General features: G+C 57.8%; 1 protein-coding gene across 6 annotated transcripts in view; it reads left to right on the top strand.

Annotated features, from left to right (window-relative positions):
* Positions 1 to 15,086, top strand: part of LOC134342622 (CMP-N-acetylneuraminate-beta-galactosamide-alpha-2,3-sialyltransferase 1-like) — a 38,887-nt gene extending 23,801 nt beyond the window's left edge. For 5 of the 6 annotated variants that reach the window (XM_063040958.1, XM_063040954.1, XM_063040955.1 and 2 more), the window contains 5 exons: positions 2,678 to 2,865; positions 8,611 to 8,772; positions 11,124 to 11,157; positions 12,161 to 12,280; positions 14,892 to 15,086. In XM_063040958.1, the coding sequence (XP_062897028.1) occupies positions 2,678 to 2,865; positions 8,611 to 8,772; positions 11,124 to 11,157; positions 12,161 to 12,280; positions 14,892 to 15,068 (681 nt within the window). In that variant the 3' untranslated portion in view covers positions 15,069 to 15,086. The remainder of the gene's footprint in view (positions 1 to 2,677; positions 2,866 to 8,610; positions 8,773 to 11,123; positions 11,158 to 12,160; positions 12,281 to 14,891) is intronic. The other variant, XM_063040959.1, reaches the window with a different exon arrangement.
* The last annotated feature ends 2,419 nt before the right edge of the window (positions 15,087 to 17,505 follow it).

Raw genomic sequence — 17,505 nt, 5'->3', positions numbered from 1 at the left:
ACCCAATCCAGAATACCTGATCCCCTGCTGGGCTCAACCACAAGCTGCTCTAAAAAACCATCTCGTAGGAATTCTAGAAACCACCCCCCCCCCCACCCCGGAATCCAGCACCAATCTGATTTTCCCAATCTACCTGCATATTGAAGTCTCCCATGACTATTGTAACATTGTCCTTTTGACATGCATTTTCTGTCTCCCATTGTAATTTGTAGTCCATATCCTGACTTCTATTTGGGCCTCGGTATACAACTCCCATCAGTGATTTTTTACCCTTGCAGTTTCTTAGCTCCAGCCACAAAGATTTAACACCTTCTGACCCCATGACACCTCTTTCTAATGTTTTGATTTCATTCCCTTTTTGCCAACAGAGCTACGCCTCCCCACCTGTCTCCTGCCTGTCCTTTTGATACAGTGTGTATCCTTGGACATTAAGTTCCCAGCTATAATCAGTGATGCCCACAGCATCATACATGCCAATCTGTGAGTGTGCTGCAAGTTGAATGCACTCATTCAAATACAACACCTGTATTCACCCTTTTCGATTTTGTCTGCCTTTTATGTTACAACTCATCCTATTGCCCTTTCAACAGCCTCTCCTCACTACTCATTGGCTGTGCTTGAAAATCTGATACCTCATCTTCAGCACTATCATCCACCTTTCCTATGATACTTCTTACATTGAAGTATATGCAGCTCAGGATGCCAGTCAACCTTTCGATTCCTAACTTTTGTCTGAGGTCTTACCAACATCTGCTCCACAACCTCTCCAGTCACTGTTCTGGCACTCTGGTTCCCATCTCTCTGCACCCCTACTGTTTAGCATTAACCAGTCTTCCCACTAGGATATTAATCCCCATCAAATTCATGTGCAAACTGTCCCTTCTGTACAAGTCTCACCTTCTCCATGGAGGGAACAGAGGGGCGCCCTTTTAGAATGGAGATGAGGAGATATTTCTTTAGCCAGACAGTGGTGAATCTGTGGAACTCATTGTCATGGGCAGCTTGGAGGCCAAGTCTTTTTGTACATTTAAGGCAGAGGTTGATAGATTCTTGAGTAGTCAGGGCATGAAGGGATATGGGGAGAACGCAGGAGAATGGGGCTGGGAAGGAAAATGGATCAGCCATGATGAAATGGCAGAGCAGACTCGATGGGCTGAATGACCTCATTCTGCTCCTATATTTTATGGTCTTATGAGCATTGGAGCACTGAAAAATGTGATCAATGGAGGCATAATGAAGGAAGCTGTAGCGGACAGTGTGGTTTCTTCACTCTGTGTGTGATGTGTCCACAATTCTCTACAGTCGTTTGAGCTGATGTGCAGAGCAGTCACCACGCCAAGCCCAGGTGCATCCAGGCAGAATACTTTATCTGGTGCACAGACAAAAATTCGTGACAGTTGATGGGGGCATGCCAAATGGGGATCTTGCTGTGCCTTCCCTCTGACTAGGAGTGTTCCACTCTCTGTTGGGGCATCAGGGATGGACCCCACTAATAATTAATGCACAAAAGGAGGCCGTTGGATTGCCTGTCCCATCCATGCCAGCTCAATTCTTCATTTCCCTCTAACCTCTCTTCTCCATCTACTCCGTACCCTAACTTCCCTGCCAACTAAAATGTCCCATTAACTGACCTGCATGACTTTAGGATGTGGGAGGGAACTAGAACATTCGAGGAAGCCACACTCACGGGCAGAGTGTGAAAACTCCACACTTACAGCCTGAGACTGGGCTGCGGGAGGTTTGGTTTGGGAGGGCTGGGTGGGAGTGTGTGTTTGGGGTGGGTGGGTTGTGGGAGGTTTGATTTGGGAGGGGTGAGAGGGAGGCGTGTGGGCTGCGGGAGGTTTGGTTTGGGAGGGCTGGGTGGGAGTGTGTGGGTGTTTGGGGTGGGTGGGCTGTGGGAGGTTTGGTTTGGGAGGGCTGTTTGGGAGTGTGTGTTTGGGGTGGGTGGGTTGTGGGAGGTTTGATTTGGGAGGGGTGAGAGGGAGGTGTGTGGGCTGCGGGAGGTTTGGTTTGGGAGGGCTGGGTGGGAGTGTGTGGGTGTTTGGGGTGGGTGGGCTGTGGGAGGTTTGGTTTGGGAGGGCTGGGTGGGAGTGTGTGGGTGTGTGGGTGTTTGGGGTGGGTGGGCTGTGGAATGTTTGGTTTGGAAGGGCTGGGTGGGCTATGGGAGGTTTGGTTTGGGAGGGGTGAGAGGGAGTGTGTGTTTGGGGTGGGTGGGTTGTGGAATGTTTGGTTTGGGAGGGATGAGAGGGAGTGTGTGGGTGGGCTGCAGGAGGTTTGATTTGGGAGGGCTGGGTGGGAGTGTGTGGGTGTTTGGGGTGGGTGGGCTGTGGGAGGTTTGGTTTGGGAGGGCTGGGTGGGAGTGTGTGGGTGTGTGGGTGTTTGGGGTGGGTGGGCTGTGGAATGTTTGGTTTGGAAGGGCTGGGTGGGCTATGGGAGGTTTGGTTTGGGAGGGGTGAGAGGGAGTGTGTGTTTGGGGTGGGTGGGTTGTGGAATGTTTGGTTTGGGAGGGATGAGAGGGAGTGTGTGGGTGGGCTGCAGGAGGTTTGATTTGGGCGGGCTGGGTGGGAGTGTGTGTTTTGCGTGGGTGGGCTGCGGGAGGTTTGATTTGGGCGGGCTGGGTGGGAGGGTTGTTATTTTGCTCCTCAGTGAAATCTGCTGGTGTTTTTGGTCCTTGCAGAAGCTGCAGCTGAGAAAACCGACATTGGCCTTGGCTCACCACCAGCTCTTCCAGAGGGGGATCAAGTCCAAGCCAGTGCAGAGGATGAACTCCTGTCGCTGTCAGACCTGTGCAGTTGTGGGCAACTCCGGGAATCTCAATGGATCAAACTACGGGAAGTTAATTGACTCACATGGCTTTGTTTTCAGGTGGGTTTTTACATTAACTTTGGCCCAGGGGAAGGTTCATGTGGAATGGGGATGTAGTTTCTCCAACAATCAAGGCAACTTTACCAGTCACCGTCTGACTCCAGAACAGTTCAAAGCCATCACTGCGACCTTGCAGGAAAGAGCATCTTGCTGGATGTAATCAGAATCTGGTTGAATATTACTGATAAAGGTCATGAAAATTGTTGCATTGTGGCAGCAGGGTATTGCAATACTTGAGATTTACTGTTCATTCATATTTGGGGGATCATTGTCCATCGCTGAGGGAGGAGGCGGTTCCAAAAACGTTGAGTGTGTATCTTCAGGCTGATGTAACTGCTCTCTGATGATGGTAACTGATGGAATGGCCCGGATGGAGGGGGTTCTTCATGACGGATGCTGACTTCCTGAGGAAGTGCCTTTTGAAGATGTGCTTGGAGGTGGGGGGGAGGGTCAGTGTGGGTGGTGGGGGGGGTTAGTGTGTGGTGACGGGGGGGAGGGTCAGTGTGTGCGGTGACGGTGACGGGGAGGGTCGGTGTGGGGTGACGGGGGAGGGTCGGTGTGTGGTGACGGGGGGAGGGTCGGTGTGTGCGGTGACGGGGGGAGGGTCGGTGTGTGCGGTGACGGGGGGGAGGGTCGGTGTGTGGTGACGGGGGGAGGGTCGGTGTGTGCGGTGACGGGGGGAGGGTCAGTGTGTGCGGTGACGGGGGGAGGGTCGGTGTGTGCGGTGATGGGGGGAGGGTCGGTGTGTGCGGTGACGGGGGAGGGTCAGTGTGTGCGGTGATGGGCGGAGGGTCGGTGCGGAGGGGGGGGTCGGTGTGTGGTGACGGGGGGAGGGTCAGTGTGTGCGGTGATGGGGAGAGGGTCAGTGTGTGTGGTGACGGGGGGAGGGTCAGTGTGTGGTGACGGGGGGAGGGTCGGTGTGTGCGGTGACGGGGGGAGGGTCGGTGTGTGGTGATGGGGAGAGGGTCAGTGTGTGGTGACGGGGGGAGGGTCGGTGTGCGGTGACGGGGGGAGGGTCGGTGTGCGGTGATGGGGGGAGGGTCAGTGTGTGTGGTGACGGGGGGAGGGTCAGTGTGTGGTGACGGGGGGAGGGTCGGTGTGTGGTGATGGGGAGAGGGTCGGTGTGTGGTGATGGGGAGAGGGTCAGTGTGTGGTGACGGGGGGAGGGTCGGTGTGTGGTGACGGGGGGAGGGTCAGTGTGCGGTGATGGGGAGAGGGTCAGTGTGTGCGGTGATGGGGAGAGGGTCAGTGTGTGCGGTGACGGGGAGAGGGTCAGTGTGTGCGGTGATGGGGAGAGGGTCAGTGTGTGCGGTGACGGGCGGAGGGTCAGTGTGCGGTGATGGGGAGAGGGTCAGTGTGTGCGGTGACGGGCGGAGGGTCGGTGTGTGCGGTGACGGGGGGAGGGTCGGTGTGTGGTGACGGGGGCGGGTCAGTGTGTGCGGTGATGGGCGGAGGGTCGGTGTGTGCGGTGATGGGGGGAGTGTCAGTGTGTGCGGTGACGGGCGGAGGGTCAGTGTGCGGTGATGGGGAGAGGGTCAGTGTGTGCGGTGAGGGGGAGAGGGTCAGTGTGGGTGGTGACGGGGGGAGTGTCAGTGTGGACGGTGACGGGGGCTGGGTCAGTGTGTGGTGACGGGGGGAGGGTCAGTGTGGGTGGTGACAGGGCTGGGTCGGTGTGTGGTGACGGGGGGAGGGTCAGTGTGGACGGTGACTCAGTGTGGACGGTGACGGGGGCTGGGTCAGTGTGGACGGTGACGGGGGGGGTCAGTGTGTGGTGACGGGGGGAGGGTCGGTGTGGGTGGTGACGGGGGCGGGTCAGTGTGTGCGGTGATGGGCGGAGGGTCGGTGTGTGCGGTGATGGGGGGAGGGTCGGTGTGTGGTGACGGGGGCTGGGTCAGTGTGGACGGTGACGGGGGCTGGGTCAGTGTGTGGTGACGGGGGGAGGGTCAGTGTGGGTGGTGACAGGGCTGGGTCGGTGTGTGGTGACGGGGGGAGGGTCAGTGTGGGTGGTGACAGGGCTGGGTCAGTGTGGGTGGTGACGGGGGGAGTGTCAGTGTGGACGGTGACGGGGGCTGGGTCAGTGTGTGGTGACGGGGGGAGGGTCAGTGTGGGTGGTGACAGGGCTGGGTCGGTGTGTGGTGACGGGGGGAGGGTCAGTGTGGACGGTGACGGGGGCTGGGGTCAGTGTGTGTGGTGACGGGGGGAGGGTCAGTGTGGACGGTGACGGGGGCTGGGTCAGTGTGGGTGGTGACGGGGGCTGGGTCAGTGTGTGGTGACGGGGGAGGGTCAGTGTGGACGGTGACGGGGGCTGGGTCAGTGTGTGGTGACGGGGGCTGGGTCAGTGTGGGTGGTGACAGGGCTGGGTCAGTGTGGGTGGTGACGGGGGGAGGGTCAGTGTGGGTGGTGACAGGGCTGGGTCAGTGTGTGGTGACGGGGGGAGGGTCAGTGTGGACGGTGACGGGGGGAGGGTCAGTGTGTGTGGTGATGGGGGGGAGGGTCGTGTGTGCGGTGACGGGGGGAGGGTCAATGTGTGGTGACGGGGGCTGGGTCAGTGTGGGTGGTGACGGGGGGAGGGTAGTGTGTGGTGACGGGGCGAATGTCAGTGTGTGGTGACGGGGGGAGGGTCAGTGTGTGGTGACGGGGCGAATGTCAGTGTGGGTGGTGACGGGGCTGGGTCAGTGTGTGGTGACGGGGCGAATGTCAGTGTGTGGTGACGGGGGGAGGGTCAGTGTGTGGTGACGGGGCGAATGTCAGTGTGGGTGGTGACGGGGCTGGGTCAGTGTGTGGTGACGGGGTGAATGTCAGTGTGTGGTGACGGGGTGAGGGTCAGTGTGTGGTGACGGGGGCTGGGTCAGTGTGTGGTGACGGGGGGAGGGTCAATGTGTGGTGACGGGGTGAGGGTCAGTGTGTGGTGACGGGGGGAGGGTCAATGTGTGGTGACGGGGGCTGGGTCAGTGTGTGGTGACGGGGGGAGGGTCAATGTGTGGTGACGGGGTGAGGGTCAGTGTGTGGTGACGGGGAGGAGGGTCAATGTGTGGTGACGGGGTGAGGGTCAGTGTGTGGTGACGGGGAGGAGGGTCAATGTGTGGTGACGGGGGCTGGGTCAGTGTGGGTGGTGACGGGGGGAGGGTCAATGTGTGGTGACGGGGGCTGGGTCAGTGTGGGTGGTGACGGGGGGAGGGTCAATGTGTGGTGACAGGGGCTGGGTCAGTGTGGGTGGTGACGGGGGGAGGGTCAATGTGTGGTGATGGGGGCTGGGTCAGTGTGGGTGGTGACGGGGGGAGGGTCAATGTGTGGTGACGGGGGCTGGGTCAGTGTGGATGGTGACGGGGGGAGGGTAGTGTGTGGTGACGGGGCGAATGTCAGTGTGGGTGGTGACGGGGGGAGGGTCAGTGTGTGGTGACGGGGGGAATGTCAGTGTGGGTGGTGACGGGGCTGAGGGTCAGTGTGTGGTGACGGGGTGAATGTCAGTGTGTGGTGACGGGGTGAGGGTCAGTGTGTGGTGACGGGGGGAATGTCAGTGTGGGTGGTGACGGGGGGAGGGTCGGTGTGTGCGGTGACGGGGGACGGGGGGAATGTCAGTGTGTGGTGACGGGGTGAGGGTCAGTGTGTGGTGACGGGGGGAGGGTCAGTGTGTGGTGACGGGGTGAGGGTCAGTGTGTGGTGACGGGGTGAATGTCAGTGTGTGGTGACGGGGTGAATGTCAGTGTGTGGTGACGGGGGGAGGGTCAGTGTGTGGTGACGGGGGGAGGGTCAATGTGTGGTGACGGTGGGGAGGGTCAGTGTGCGGTGACGGGGGGAATGTCAGTGTGTGGTGACGGGGGGAGGGTCGGTGTGTGCGGTGATGGGGGGAGGGTCGGTGTGTGTTGTGACGGGGAGGACGGGGGGGAGGGTCGTGTGTGCGGTGACGGGGAGGAGGGTCAATGTGTGGTGACGGGGGCTGGGTCAGTGTGGGTGGTGACGGGGGGTGAGGGTCAGTGTGTGGTGACGGGGGGGAGGGTCAGTGTGTGCGGAGATGGGGGGGAGGGTCGTATGTGCGGTGACGGGGGCTGGGTCAGTGTGGGTGGTGACGGGGGGGAGGGTCAATGTGTGGTGACGGGGGCTGGGTCAGTGTGGGTGGTGACGGGGGGCAGGGTCAGTGTGTGGTGACGGGGGGATGGTCAGTGTGTGGTGATGGGGGGTGGGTGGTGATGGGGGGGAGGGTCAGTGTGTGGTGACGGGGGTGAGTGTCAGTGTGGGTGGTGACGGGGGTGGGTGGTGACGGGGATGAGGGTCGGTGGGTGGTGACGGGGGGTGAGGGTCAGTGTGTGGTGACGGGGGGGAGGGTCAGTGTGTGCGGTGATGGGGGGGAGGGTCGTATGTGCGGTGACGGGGAGGAGGGTCAATGTGTGGTGACGGGGGCTGGGTCAGTGTGGGTGGTGATGGGGGGGAGGGTCAATGTGTGGTGACGGGGGCTGGGTCAGTGTGGGTGGTGACGGGGGGCAGGGTCAGTGTGTGGTGACGGGGGGATGGTCAGTGTGTGGTGACGGGGGGTGGGTGGTGATGGGGGGAGGGTCAGTGTGTGGTGACGGGGGTGAGTGTCAGTGTGGGTGGTGACGGGGGTGGGTGGTGACGGGGGTGAGGGTCGGTGGGTGGTGACGGGGGTGAGGGTCAGTGTGTGGTGACGGGGGGAGTGTCAGTGTGTGGTGACGGGGGGAGAGTCAGTGTGTGTGGTGACGGGGGGAGGGTCAGTGTGTGGTGACGGGGGGTGGGTGGTGATGGGGGGGAGGGTTAGTGTGTGGTGACGGGGTGAGGGTCAGTGTGTGGTGACGGGGGTGAGGGTCAGTGTGTGTGGTGACGGGGGGGAGGGTCAGTGTGTGGTGACGGGGGTGAGGGTCAGTGTGTGGTGACGGGTGAGGGTTAGTGTGTGGTGACGGGGGTGAGGGTCAGTGTGTGGTGACGGGGTGAGGGTCAGTGTGTGGTGACGGGTGAGGGTCAGTGTGTGGTGACGGGGGGAGGGTCTGTGTGTGGTGACAGGGGTGAGGGTCAGTGGGTGGTGACGGGGGGAGGGTCAGTGGGTGGTGACGGGGGGAGGGTCAGTGGGTGGTGAAGCTGACAACTCTCTGAAGGCTCCACTGCCTCTGCATATTGGAGCCCCTGTAGCAGACATCGATGCACTCAGTTAGAATGCTCTACCCTGATCATCTGTAGAAATTTGCTGAAGAGTTTGGTGACTGCATGATCACAGAACAACCAGGATTTCGTGGCAGCCTTGGATCCAGGACTTAGGGCCTTCAGGACAGGATTGATGAAGCCATGGTGCTGCGTGTATCAAGAGACAGAGATGTGAACCTCATGATCTATGGATCAATGGGGATTGGGTTCCATGGTCCTGGGAAACTGTCTTTGTGGCGATCCTCCTCAACTGGGTTCTGGGATGGGTCTGATTGAGCCCCACAGGCCTCCCAAGCTGGTGCTCCTTCAGGGGAAATCCCTCTCACGGACTGTGAAAGGGGTGGTGGCCACTCTGTCCTGACAAGGATTACTGATCTGCAGAGCGGCATTGTCCGGTGAAAGGTGTTTGATCCCTGTTCGCCACAGTACAGTGTGGGAGGCATGAAGTGGGCTTGTGAGACAGGAGATGCATACTCCAAAGCCCTTCCACCAAAGAAATGGAGCTCTCTGCGCAATCGGCCGCAGGTACACCTGCCACGTCTCATAATCGACCAAATGTGCTTCATTCTCCTCAACCCCAACTCCTTTCCCAAGGATGAACAAGGCCAAGACTCAGGGATATGAGACCGATGTCGGCAGCAAAACTACCCATTACCTGATGTACCCAGAGAGCGCAAGGAGCCTGGAGCCCCATGTCCAACTGGTGCTCGTCCCATTTAAGCCTCGGGATCTCCAGTGGTTGAAGAATGCCCCATGGTAGGTGGCAGTGGTGGGGAACCTCTCAGTGTGTATCTACTATGTCCCACTGTGGGGGGCTGTGACTTGGGAAGATCCTACTGGAGAGCAGGGGGAGGAGGAGGATTAGGGAGGGAGGAGTGGAGGGGGAGGATTGGGTGGGGAGGGGGAAGGGAGGATGGGGGCAGAAGGGGAGGGGGAGGATGGGGGGCAGATGGGGAGGGGAGGGAAGGATGGGGGCAGATGGGGAGGGGAGGGAAGGATGGGGAGGAGGAAGGGGGAGGATGGAGAGGAGGAAGGCAGACGATGGAGAGGAGGAAGGGGGAGGATGGGGAGGATGAGGCAGGGGAGGGGAGGACGGGGAGGATGGGGGTCAGATGAGGAGGGAAGGATGGGGGGCAGATAGGGAGGGGAGGGGAGGATGGGGAGGAGGAAGGGGAGGAGGAAGGGGAGGGTGAGGATGAGGATGGGGAGGGGGAGTGGAGGATGAGAATGGGGAGGGTGGGAGGGGAGGGGAGGATGAGAATGGGGAGGGTGGGAGGGGAGGATGAGAATGGGGAGGGTGGGAGGGGAGGGGAGGATGAGAATGGGGAGGGTGGGAGGGGAGGGGAGGAGAGGATGGGGATGGTGGGAGACGAGGAGACGATGAGGATGGGGAGGGTGGGAGACGAGGAGACGATGAGGATGGGGAGGGTGGGAGACGAGGAGACGATGAGGATGGGGAGGGTGGGAGACGATGAGGATGGGGAGGGTGGGAGGGTGGGAGACGATGAGGATGGGGAGGGTGGGAGACGATGAGGATGGGGAGGGTGGGAGACGATGAGGATGGGGAGGGTGGGAGGGTGGGAGACGATGAGGATGGGGAGGGTGGGAGGGTGGGAGACGATGAGGATGGGGAGGGTGGGAGGGGAGGAGAGGATGAGGATGGGGAGGGTGGGAGGAGAGGATGAAGATGGGGAGGGTGGGAGGGGAGGAGAGGATGAGGATGGGGAGGGTGGGAGGGTGGGAGAGGATGAGGATGGGGAGGGTGGGAGAGGATGAGGATGGGGAGGGTGGGGAGGGTGGGAGAGGATGAGGATGGGGAGGGTGGGAGGGTGGGAGAGGATGAGAGGGTGGGAGACGATGAGGATGGGGAGGGTGGGAGACGATGAGGATGGGGAGGGTGGGAGGGTGGGAGACGATGAGGATGGGGAGGGTGGGAGGGTGGGAGACGATGAGGATGGGGAGGGTGGGAGGGTGGGAGACGATGAGGATGGGGAGGGTGGGAGGGTGGGAGACGATGAGGATGGGGAGGGTGGGAGGGTGGGAGACGATGAGGATGGGGAGGGTGGGAGACGATGAGGATGGGGAGGGTGGGAGGGTGGGAGACGATGAGGATGGGGAGGGTGGGAGACGATGAGGATGGGGAGGGTGGGAGGGTGGGAGACGATGAGGATGGGGAGGGTGGGAGACGATGAGGATGGGGAGGGTGGGAGGGTGGGAGACGATGAGGATGGGGAGGGTGGGAGGGTGGGAGACGATGAGGATGGGGAGGGTGGGAGGGTGGGAGACGATGAGGATGGGGAGGGTGGGAGGGTGGGAGAGGATGAGGATGGGGAGGGTGGGAGGGGAGGAGAGGATGAGGATGGGGAGGGTGGGAGGGGAGGAGAGGATGAGGATGGGGAGGGGGGGAGAGGATGGGCAGGGTGGGAGGGGAGGAGAGGATGAGGATGGGGAGGGTGGGAGGGGAGGAGAGGATGAGCATGGGGAGGGTGGGAGGAGAGGATGAGGATGGGGAGGGTGGGAGGAGAGGATGAGGATGGGGAGGGTGGGAGGGGAGGAGAGGATGAGGATGGGGAGGGGGGAGGAGAGGATGAGGATGGGGAGGGGGAGGAGAGGATGAGGATGGGGAGGAGAGGATGAGGATGGGGAGGGTGGGAGGGGAGGAGAGGATGAGGATGGGGAGGGTGGGAGGGGAGGAGAGGATGAGGATGGGGAGGGTGGGAGGGGAGGAGAGGATGAGGATGGGGAGGGTGGGAGGGGAGGAGAGGATGAGGATGGGGAGGGTGGGAGGGGAGGAGAGGATGAGGATGGGGAGGGTGGGAGGGGAGGAGAGGATGAGGATGGGGAGGGTGGGAGGGGAGGAGAGGATGAGGATGGGGAGGGTGGGAAGGATGGGGAGGGGTGAGGGAAGGGGATGATGGGGGGAGGATGGGGAGGGAGGAGGGGAGGGGAGGATGGGGAGGGAGGAGGGGAGGGGGTAGGAGGGGGAGGGGGAGGGGGTAGGATGGGAAGGGGGATGTGGAGGGGAGAGCAATTGGTTTGTGTTGAGGCAGATGGCCTGAATACCCACCCCACCCCGCCAGGTGACACAATCTCTCCTTCCCCTCCAGGTCACAGAAACTCATCCATGTCAATTGGAACAAGGTGAGGCTCGATGGTGATTAACCTCCGTCCCCCATACATAACCCACCCATAGTGCAGAACCCGTCAATACCCTCACACCACAAACCCGTCAACACCACCCTCACCACAAACCCCGTCAACACCACCCTCACCACAAACCCCGTCAACACCACAAACCCGTCAACACCACCCTCACCACAAACCCAACACCACCCTCACCGCAAACCCGTCAACACCACCCAGTCCGCAAACCTGTCAACACTACCCAGTCCACAAACCCGTCAACACCACCCTCACCGCAAACCCGTCAACACCACCCAGTCCGCAAACCCGTCAACACCACCCAGTCCGCAAACCCGTCAACACCACCCTCACCACAAACCAGCCAACACCACTCACACCACAAACCAGCCAACACCACCCTCACCGCAAACCCGTCAACACCACCCTCATCACAAACCCGTCAACACCACCCTCACCACAAACCCGTCAACACCACTCACACCACAAACCAGCCAACACCACCCTCACCGCAAACCCGTCAACACCACCCTCATCACAAACCCGTCAACACCACCCTCACCACAAACCCGTCAACACCACTCACACCATAAACCTTTCAACACCACCCTCATCACAAACCCGTCAACACCACCCTCACCACAAACCCGTCAACACCACTCACACCATAAACCTTTCAACACCACCCTCACCACAAACCCGTCAACACCACCCTCACCACAAACCCCGTCAACATCACCCAGTCCGCAAACCTGTCAACACTACCCAGTCCACAAACCCGTCAACACCACCCTCACCGCAAACCCGTCAACACCACCCAGTCAGCAAACCTGTCAACACTACCCAGTCCACAAACCCATCAACACCACTCTCACCACAAACACCCGCATCCCAACAGTGACTCCCCCAGCCAGGGACCGTACACACAACGCAGGCATCTCCTGACCTCTAATCCTCGGGACCCACTGATCCGAACCCCAGTGACCCCTCTGTCTGACTTCAGGCTGCCATCCTGCACCCTGGCTTCCTGCACTATGTGCATAAGTTGTGGACGGAAGGTCACGGCCATTACCCGTCCACCGGTCTCCTTGCCCTCGTCCTTGGCCTACACCTGTGTGACCAGGTAACATTCTGAAGGGTCGGGTGAAGGTTGTGGTACATGTGGTATCGGTAGGAAATACTATATCGGGAGTTTGGTAGAAAGCTGCAAAGTAGAATCTCATGTGTAGTAATCTCTGGCCTGCTCCCTGTGCCATGTGTTAGTGAGGGTAAAAAGAGACTATCTTGACTGTTGACTGCATGGCTGTGGTGCAGGGTGCAGGGGCAGGGGTTCAGATTTCTGGATCATTGGGATCTCCTCTGGGGAAGGCATGACCTGTACAAAAGGGACAGGTTACACTTGAACCAGAGGGGGACCTATAGCCTTATGAGCAGGTTGTCTGGAGCTGTCGGGGATGGTTTAAACAAATTTGGCAAGGCAATGGGAAACTGAGTGAACTGATGGGAATGTGAAGGTAAGCTAGCCAATAATATAAAAGTGGATATTTTTCAGATATGTAAAGAGCAAAAGGGATGTAAGAGTAGATATTGTATCACTGGAAAATGATGCTGGAGCGGTAGTAAAAGGGAAGGGGGGACGGGAAATATGGAGAAACAGAACAAGTATTTTGCGTCAGTCTTCACTGTGGAAGACACTAGAAGTATGTCAGAAATTGGGTGTGTCAGGGTGTAGAGGAGAATATAGATATTATTACTAGAGAGAAGGTGCTTGGGACACTGAAAGGTCTGAAGATAGATAGGTCACCTGAACCAACTGGAATGCACCCCAGGCTTCTGAAAGAGGTAGCTGAAGAGACTGTGGAAGCATTAATAATAATCTTTCAAGAATCACTAGATTCTGGAAAACTGGGAAATTGCAAATGTCACTCTACTCTTTATGAAGGCAGGGAGACAGAAGAAAGGATATTTAGGCTAGTTAGCCTGACTTAGTGGTTGGAAAGATGTTGGATTCCATTGTTAAGGATGTGGTTTCGGGGTACTTGGAGGCAGATTACAAAATAGGCCACAGTCAGCATGGTTTCCTCAAGAGAAATCTTGCCTGACAAATCTGTTGGAACTCTTTGAAGATACAACAAGCAGGATGGACAAAGGAGAATTGGTTGATGTTGTGAACTGGGATTTTCAGGAGGCCTTTGACATATATGAGACAGCTTAACAAGTTACGAGCCCATGGTATTACAGGAAAGATTCTAGCATGGATAGAGCGCTGGCTGATTGGCAGGAGGCAAAGAGTGGGAATAATCATGTGGTTGGCTGCCAATGACCAGTGATGTTCTACTGGGGCCAATGTTGGGACCAATTCTTTTTACGTTATATGTCAATGATTTGAATGATGGAATTTGATGGCTTTGTGGCCAAGTTTGTGGAGGATACAAAGATAGGTGGAAGGGCAGGTGTTGAGGAAACGGAATCTGAAGAAGCACTTTGAGAAATTGGGCAAAGAAGCAGCAGATGGAATATTGTTTAGGGAACGGTATGGTCATGTACTTTGTTAGAAGGAATAAAAGCATACACTATTTTCTAAACTGTGAAAATTCCAAAATTCAACCTGCAGGTTGAGTTGGTGGTAAGGAAGACAAGTGCAATGTTAGTATTCACTTCGAGAGCAGTAGAATATAACGCTGAGGCTTTATAAGTCATCATTGGTCAGGCCACATTTGGAGTTTTGAGAGTTTTGGGCCCTTTATCTTTTCTCAGATATGCTGGCACTGGAGAGAGTCCAGAGGAGGTTCACGAGGATGATCTCAGGAATGAAGGGGTTAATGTATGAGGAGCTTTTGATGGTTCTGGGTCTGTACTCCCTTGATTTAGAAGAATGAGGAGGGATCTCATTGAAACCTATCATATGTTGAAAGGCCTCGATAGTGTTTGTGGAGTGGATGTTTCCTCTAGTGGGTGAGTCTTGAACCAGAGGGCACAGATAGAGGGATGTCCATTTAGAACAGAGATGAGAAGGAATTTCTTTAGCCAGAGGGTGGTGAATCTGTGGAATTTACTGCCACAGGTGGTTGTAGAGGCCAAGTCATTGGGTGTATTCAAAGCAGAGGTTAATAGTTTCTTGGTTAGTTAGGGTGTCAAAGGTTACGGAGAGAAGGCAGCAGAATGGGGTTAAGAGGGACAATGTCAGCTATGATCCTATGGTAATGGGGCAGAGGGGAAGAGGGTGAGGGGGAGGGAAGGAGGGAGAGGAGGGGGAGGAGGGTGAGGGAGGGGAGGGGGAGGAGGGTGAGGGAGGGGAGGGGGAGGAGGGAGGGGAGGGGGAGGAGGGTGAGGGAGGGGAGGGGGAGGAGAGGAGGGGAGGAGGGAGAGGGTGGGGAGGGGAGGAGGGAGGAGCGGAGAACAAGGGAGAGGCCAGAAATGGGGTGGGTGGGTGGGCAAGGGTTGTTGGGAGGGGGAAAATGTGTTCTGCCTCACCTGATCCTTTGACTCCCAAGGGCACGAGGTGCTGGGTCCAAGGCTGTGGGGGGAGACATCTGTGGCGAAGAAGCCATGCTGGTTGGTGGGGGTGGGGATGATCCCTCTCCCCTTTCTCCCTTCACACACCTCAGTCTGTGACCCCTCCCCTCAGCTCTGTGACCTCTCCCCTTGTCTGTGGTTTTGAGGATCAGACATGTTCCCCTCAGCATGGGGGTGGATTCTGCTGTGGTCAGTGACACTGCTGTGACCTCCTCCAGCTCTCGGTGTTTGGCTACGGAATGGACGCCCGGGGCAATTGGCACCACTACTGGGAGAAGAATCGCCAGGCTGGAGCCTTCCACTTCACTGGCGTGCACGATGCCATCTTCGAGTCTGGTGTCATCTGGCAGCTAGCCAGGGTTGGGAAAGTCCAGCTGTACAGAGGCCGGCCCTGACCCCACCCCACCCACCCCGTTGGGCATCATCATATCCAATCAGGAATGCCAGGTTCTGCAGAGCCACACACACAAAGTGCTGCAGGAACTCAGCAGGTCAGGCAGCATCTGTGGAAATGAATATAGAGTCGACGTTTTGGGACTTTTCACCAGACCCAGTCGGAGATTTGGATCAAGTACCCAGTCTTTGCAGCTTGTGCCCACACCACCCAGTAATCAATTCTCCACAGGTGCCCTTGTGAGGGTCTCCCATTCTGTCTCCTCTAACACCAGCACTCTGCACTCTCTTCCTACCTACAGCTTGGCTGAGCCGTCCCCTGTCCCTCAGCAGCACCGTCTGCTCCTGTCTCATTCATAGAATCATATGGCACAGGAACTGGCCCTTCAGCCCACAATGTTGTGCTGAACCGATTAAATTAATAATCAGTTACTCTCCCTCATCACCTCTGCCCCTTCACAGCCACCCTTCCTTTAGAAACATAGAAAACTTGCCCCAATTTAGATCAGGATGCTCAAACCTGTTCCTCCCTCCACAGCTGCTGCCTGCCACGCTGACAGACTCCAGCGTCTGCACAATTTATTCCTCTGTCTCTGCAGGAAAGTTGGACACCAGCCGTTCAGTGTTCACTCGCTGTTCAATGAGACTCATTCAGCTGTCTCACTGACAGCTTGACCGTGAGACAGGTCGTGGGTCACAGACCCTCATGCCAAACACTGACCGACACATTGCCCACGAGGGAGGACAGTGACGGACACATTGTCCACGAGGGAGGGCAGTGACCGACACCATTGTCCACGAGGGAGGGCAGTGACTGACACCATTGTCCACGAGGGAGGGCAGTGACCGACACCATTGTCCACGAGGGAGGGCAGTGACCGACACCATTGTCCACGAGGGAGGGCAGTGACAGACACCATTGTCCACGAGGGAGGGCAGTGACCGACACCATTGTCCACGAGGGAGGGCAGTGACAGACACCATTGTCCACGAGGGAGGGCAGTGACCGACACCATTGTCCACGAGGGAGGGCAGTGACAGACACCATTGTCCACGAGGGAGGGCAGTGACAGACACCATTGTCCACGAGGGAGGGCAGTGACGGACACATTAACCACGAGGGAGGACAGTGACGGACACATTAACCACGAGGGAGGACAGTGACGGACACATTGTCCACGAGTGGTCAGTGAATGACACATTGTCCACGAGAGGTCAGTGACCTACAGCATTGTCCACGAGGGAGGACAGTGACGGACACATTAACCACGAGGGAGGACAGTGACGGACACATTGTCCACAGGAGGTCAGTGACTGACAGCATTGTCCATGAGGGAGGGCAGTGACGAACAGCATTGTCCACGAGTGGTCAGTGAATGACACATTGTCCACGAGAGGTCAGTGACCTACAGCATTGTCCACGAGGTCAGTGACCGACAGTATGCCTGTGGGACACTCAGTGCCTCAAGGAATGGTCAAGGCTGCAGCACTGACCCAGTCTGTGCCATCCCTTCCCCCAAGGTCAGAGGTTATGTCTGTATGGTCAGTTGGTGTTGTGCCTGATAGCTGATAGTGCTGAGCGATCGGGGTCTTCAGCCTTGCTTGAGTACAGCACAGAAACAGGCCATTTGGCCCATCACACCCACACTAACAAGCATCCATCCTTCCCCCCCAACACCCGTGGAAAGGGGATGGTGGAGGAGGCAGGAAGGGGGATGGTTTGGGGTATGGCAGGGATAAAGGGGACTGGGTGAGTCAAGGATAAAACCTGTGGGTGGGGAGGAGATCCCTCTGTAGTCTCAAGATCAAATGAATGATTGACCAGTGGGTGGAGGCGGGGGTTTAGGAAAAGACATATCAGCTGGGGTTGGGCTAGGAAATTTCTCGTGTTGAGATTCTGGTCTCACCATTTTGTGACCTCTGGTTGGGACTGGGCACTCTCACAGAGTATGAATGGAACAGCTGGCCGCCACGGACAGAGAGTTTACTGAGGATTTGCAGGAGTTCCCGGCCGTGGGGAGAGGGTTTACTGAGGATTTGCAGGGGTTCCCGGCCGTGGGAAGAGGGTTTACTGAGGATTTGCAGGAGTTCCCGGCCGTGGGGAGAGGGTTTACTGAGGATTTGCAGGGGTTCCCGGCCGTGGGAAGAGGGTTTACTGAGGATTTGCAGGGGTTCCCGGCCATGGGAAGAGGGTTTACTGAGGATTTGCAGGGGTTCCCGGCCGTGGGGAGAGGGTTTACTGAGGATTTGCAGGGGTTCCCGGCCGTGGGAAGAGGGTTTACTGAGGATTTGCAGGAGTTCCCGGCCGTGGGGAGAGGGTTTACTGAGGATTTGCAGGGGTTCCCGGCTGTGGGAAGAGGGTTTACTGAGGATTTGCAGGGGTTCCCGGCCATGGGAAGAGGGTTTACTGAGGATTTGCAGGGGTTCCCGGCCGTGGGG

The sequence above is a fragment of the Mobula hypostoma genome, chromosome 2 (assembly GCF_963921235.1).
Source record: "Mobula hypostoma chromosome 2, sMobHyp1.1, whole genome shotgun sequence".
Classification (NCBI taxonomy): Eukaryota; Metazoa; Chordata; class Chondrichthyes; order Myliobatiformes; family Myliobatidae; genus Mobula; species Mobula hypostoma.
This window is presented reverse-complemented; position numbering and strand designations above follow the sequence as displayed.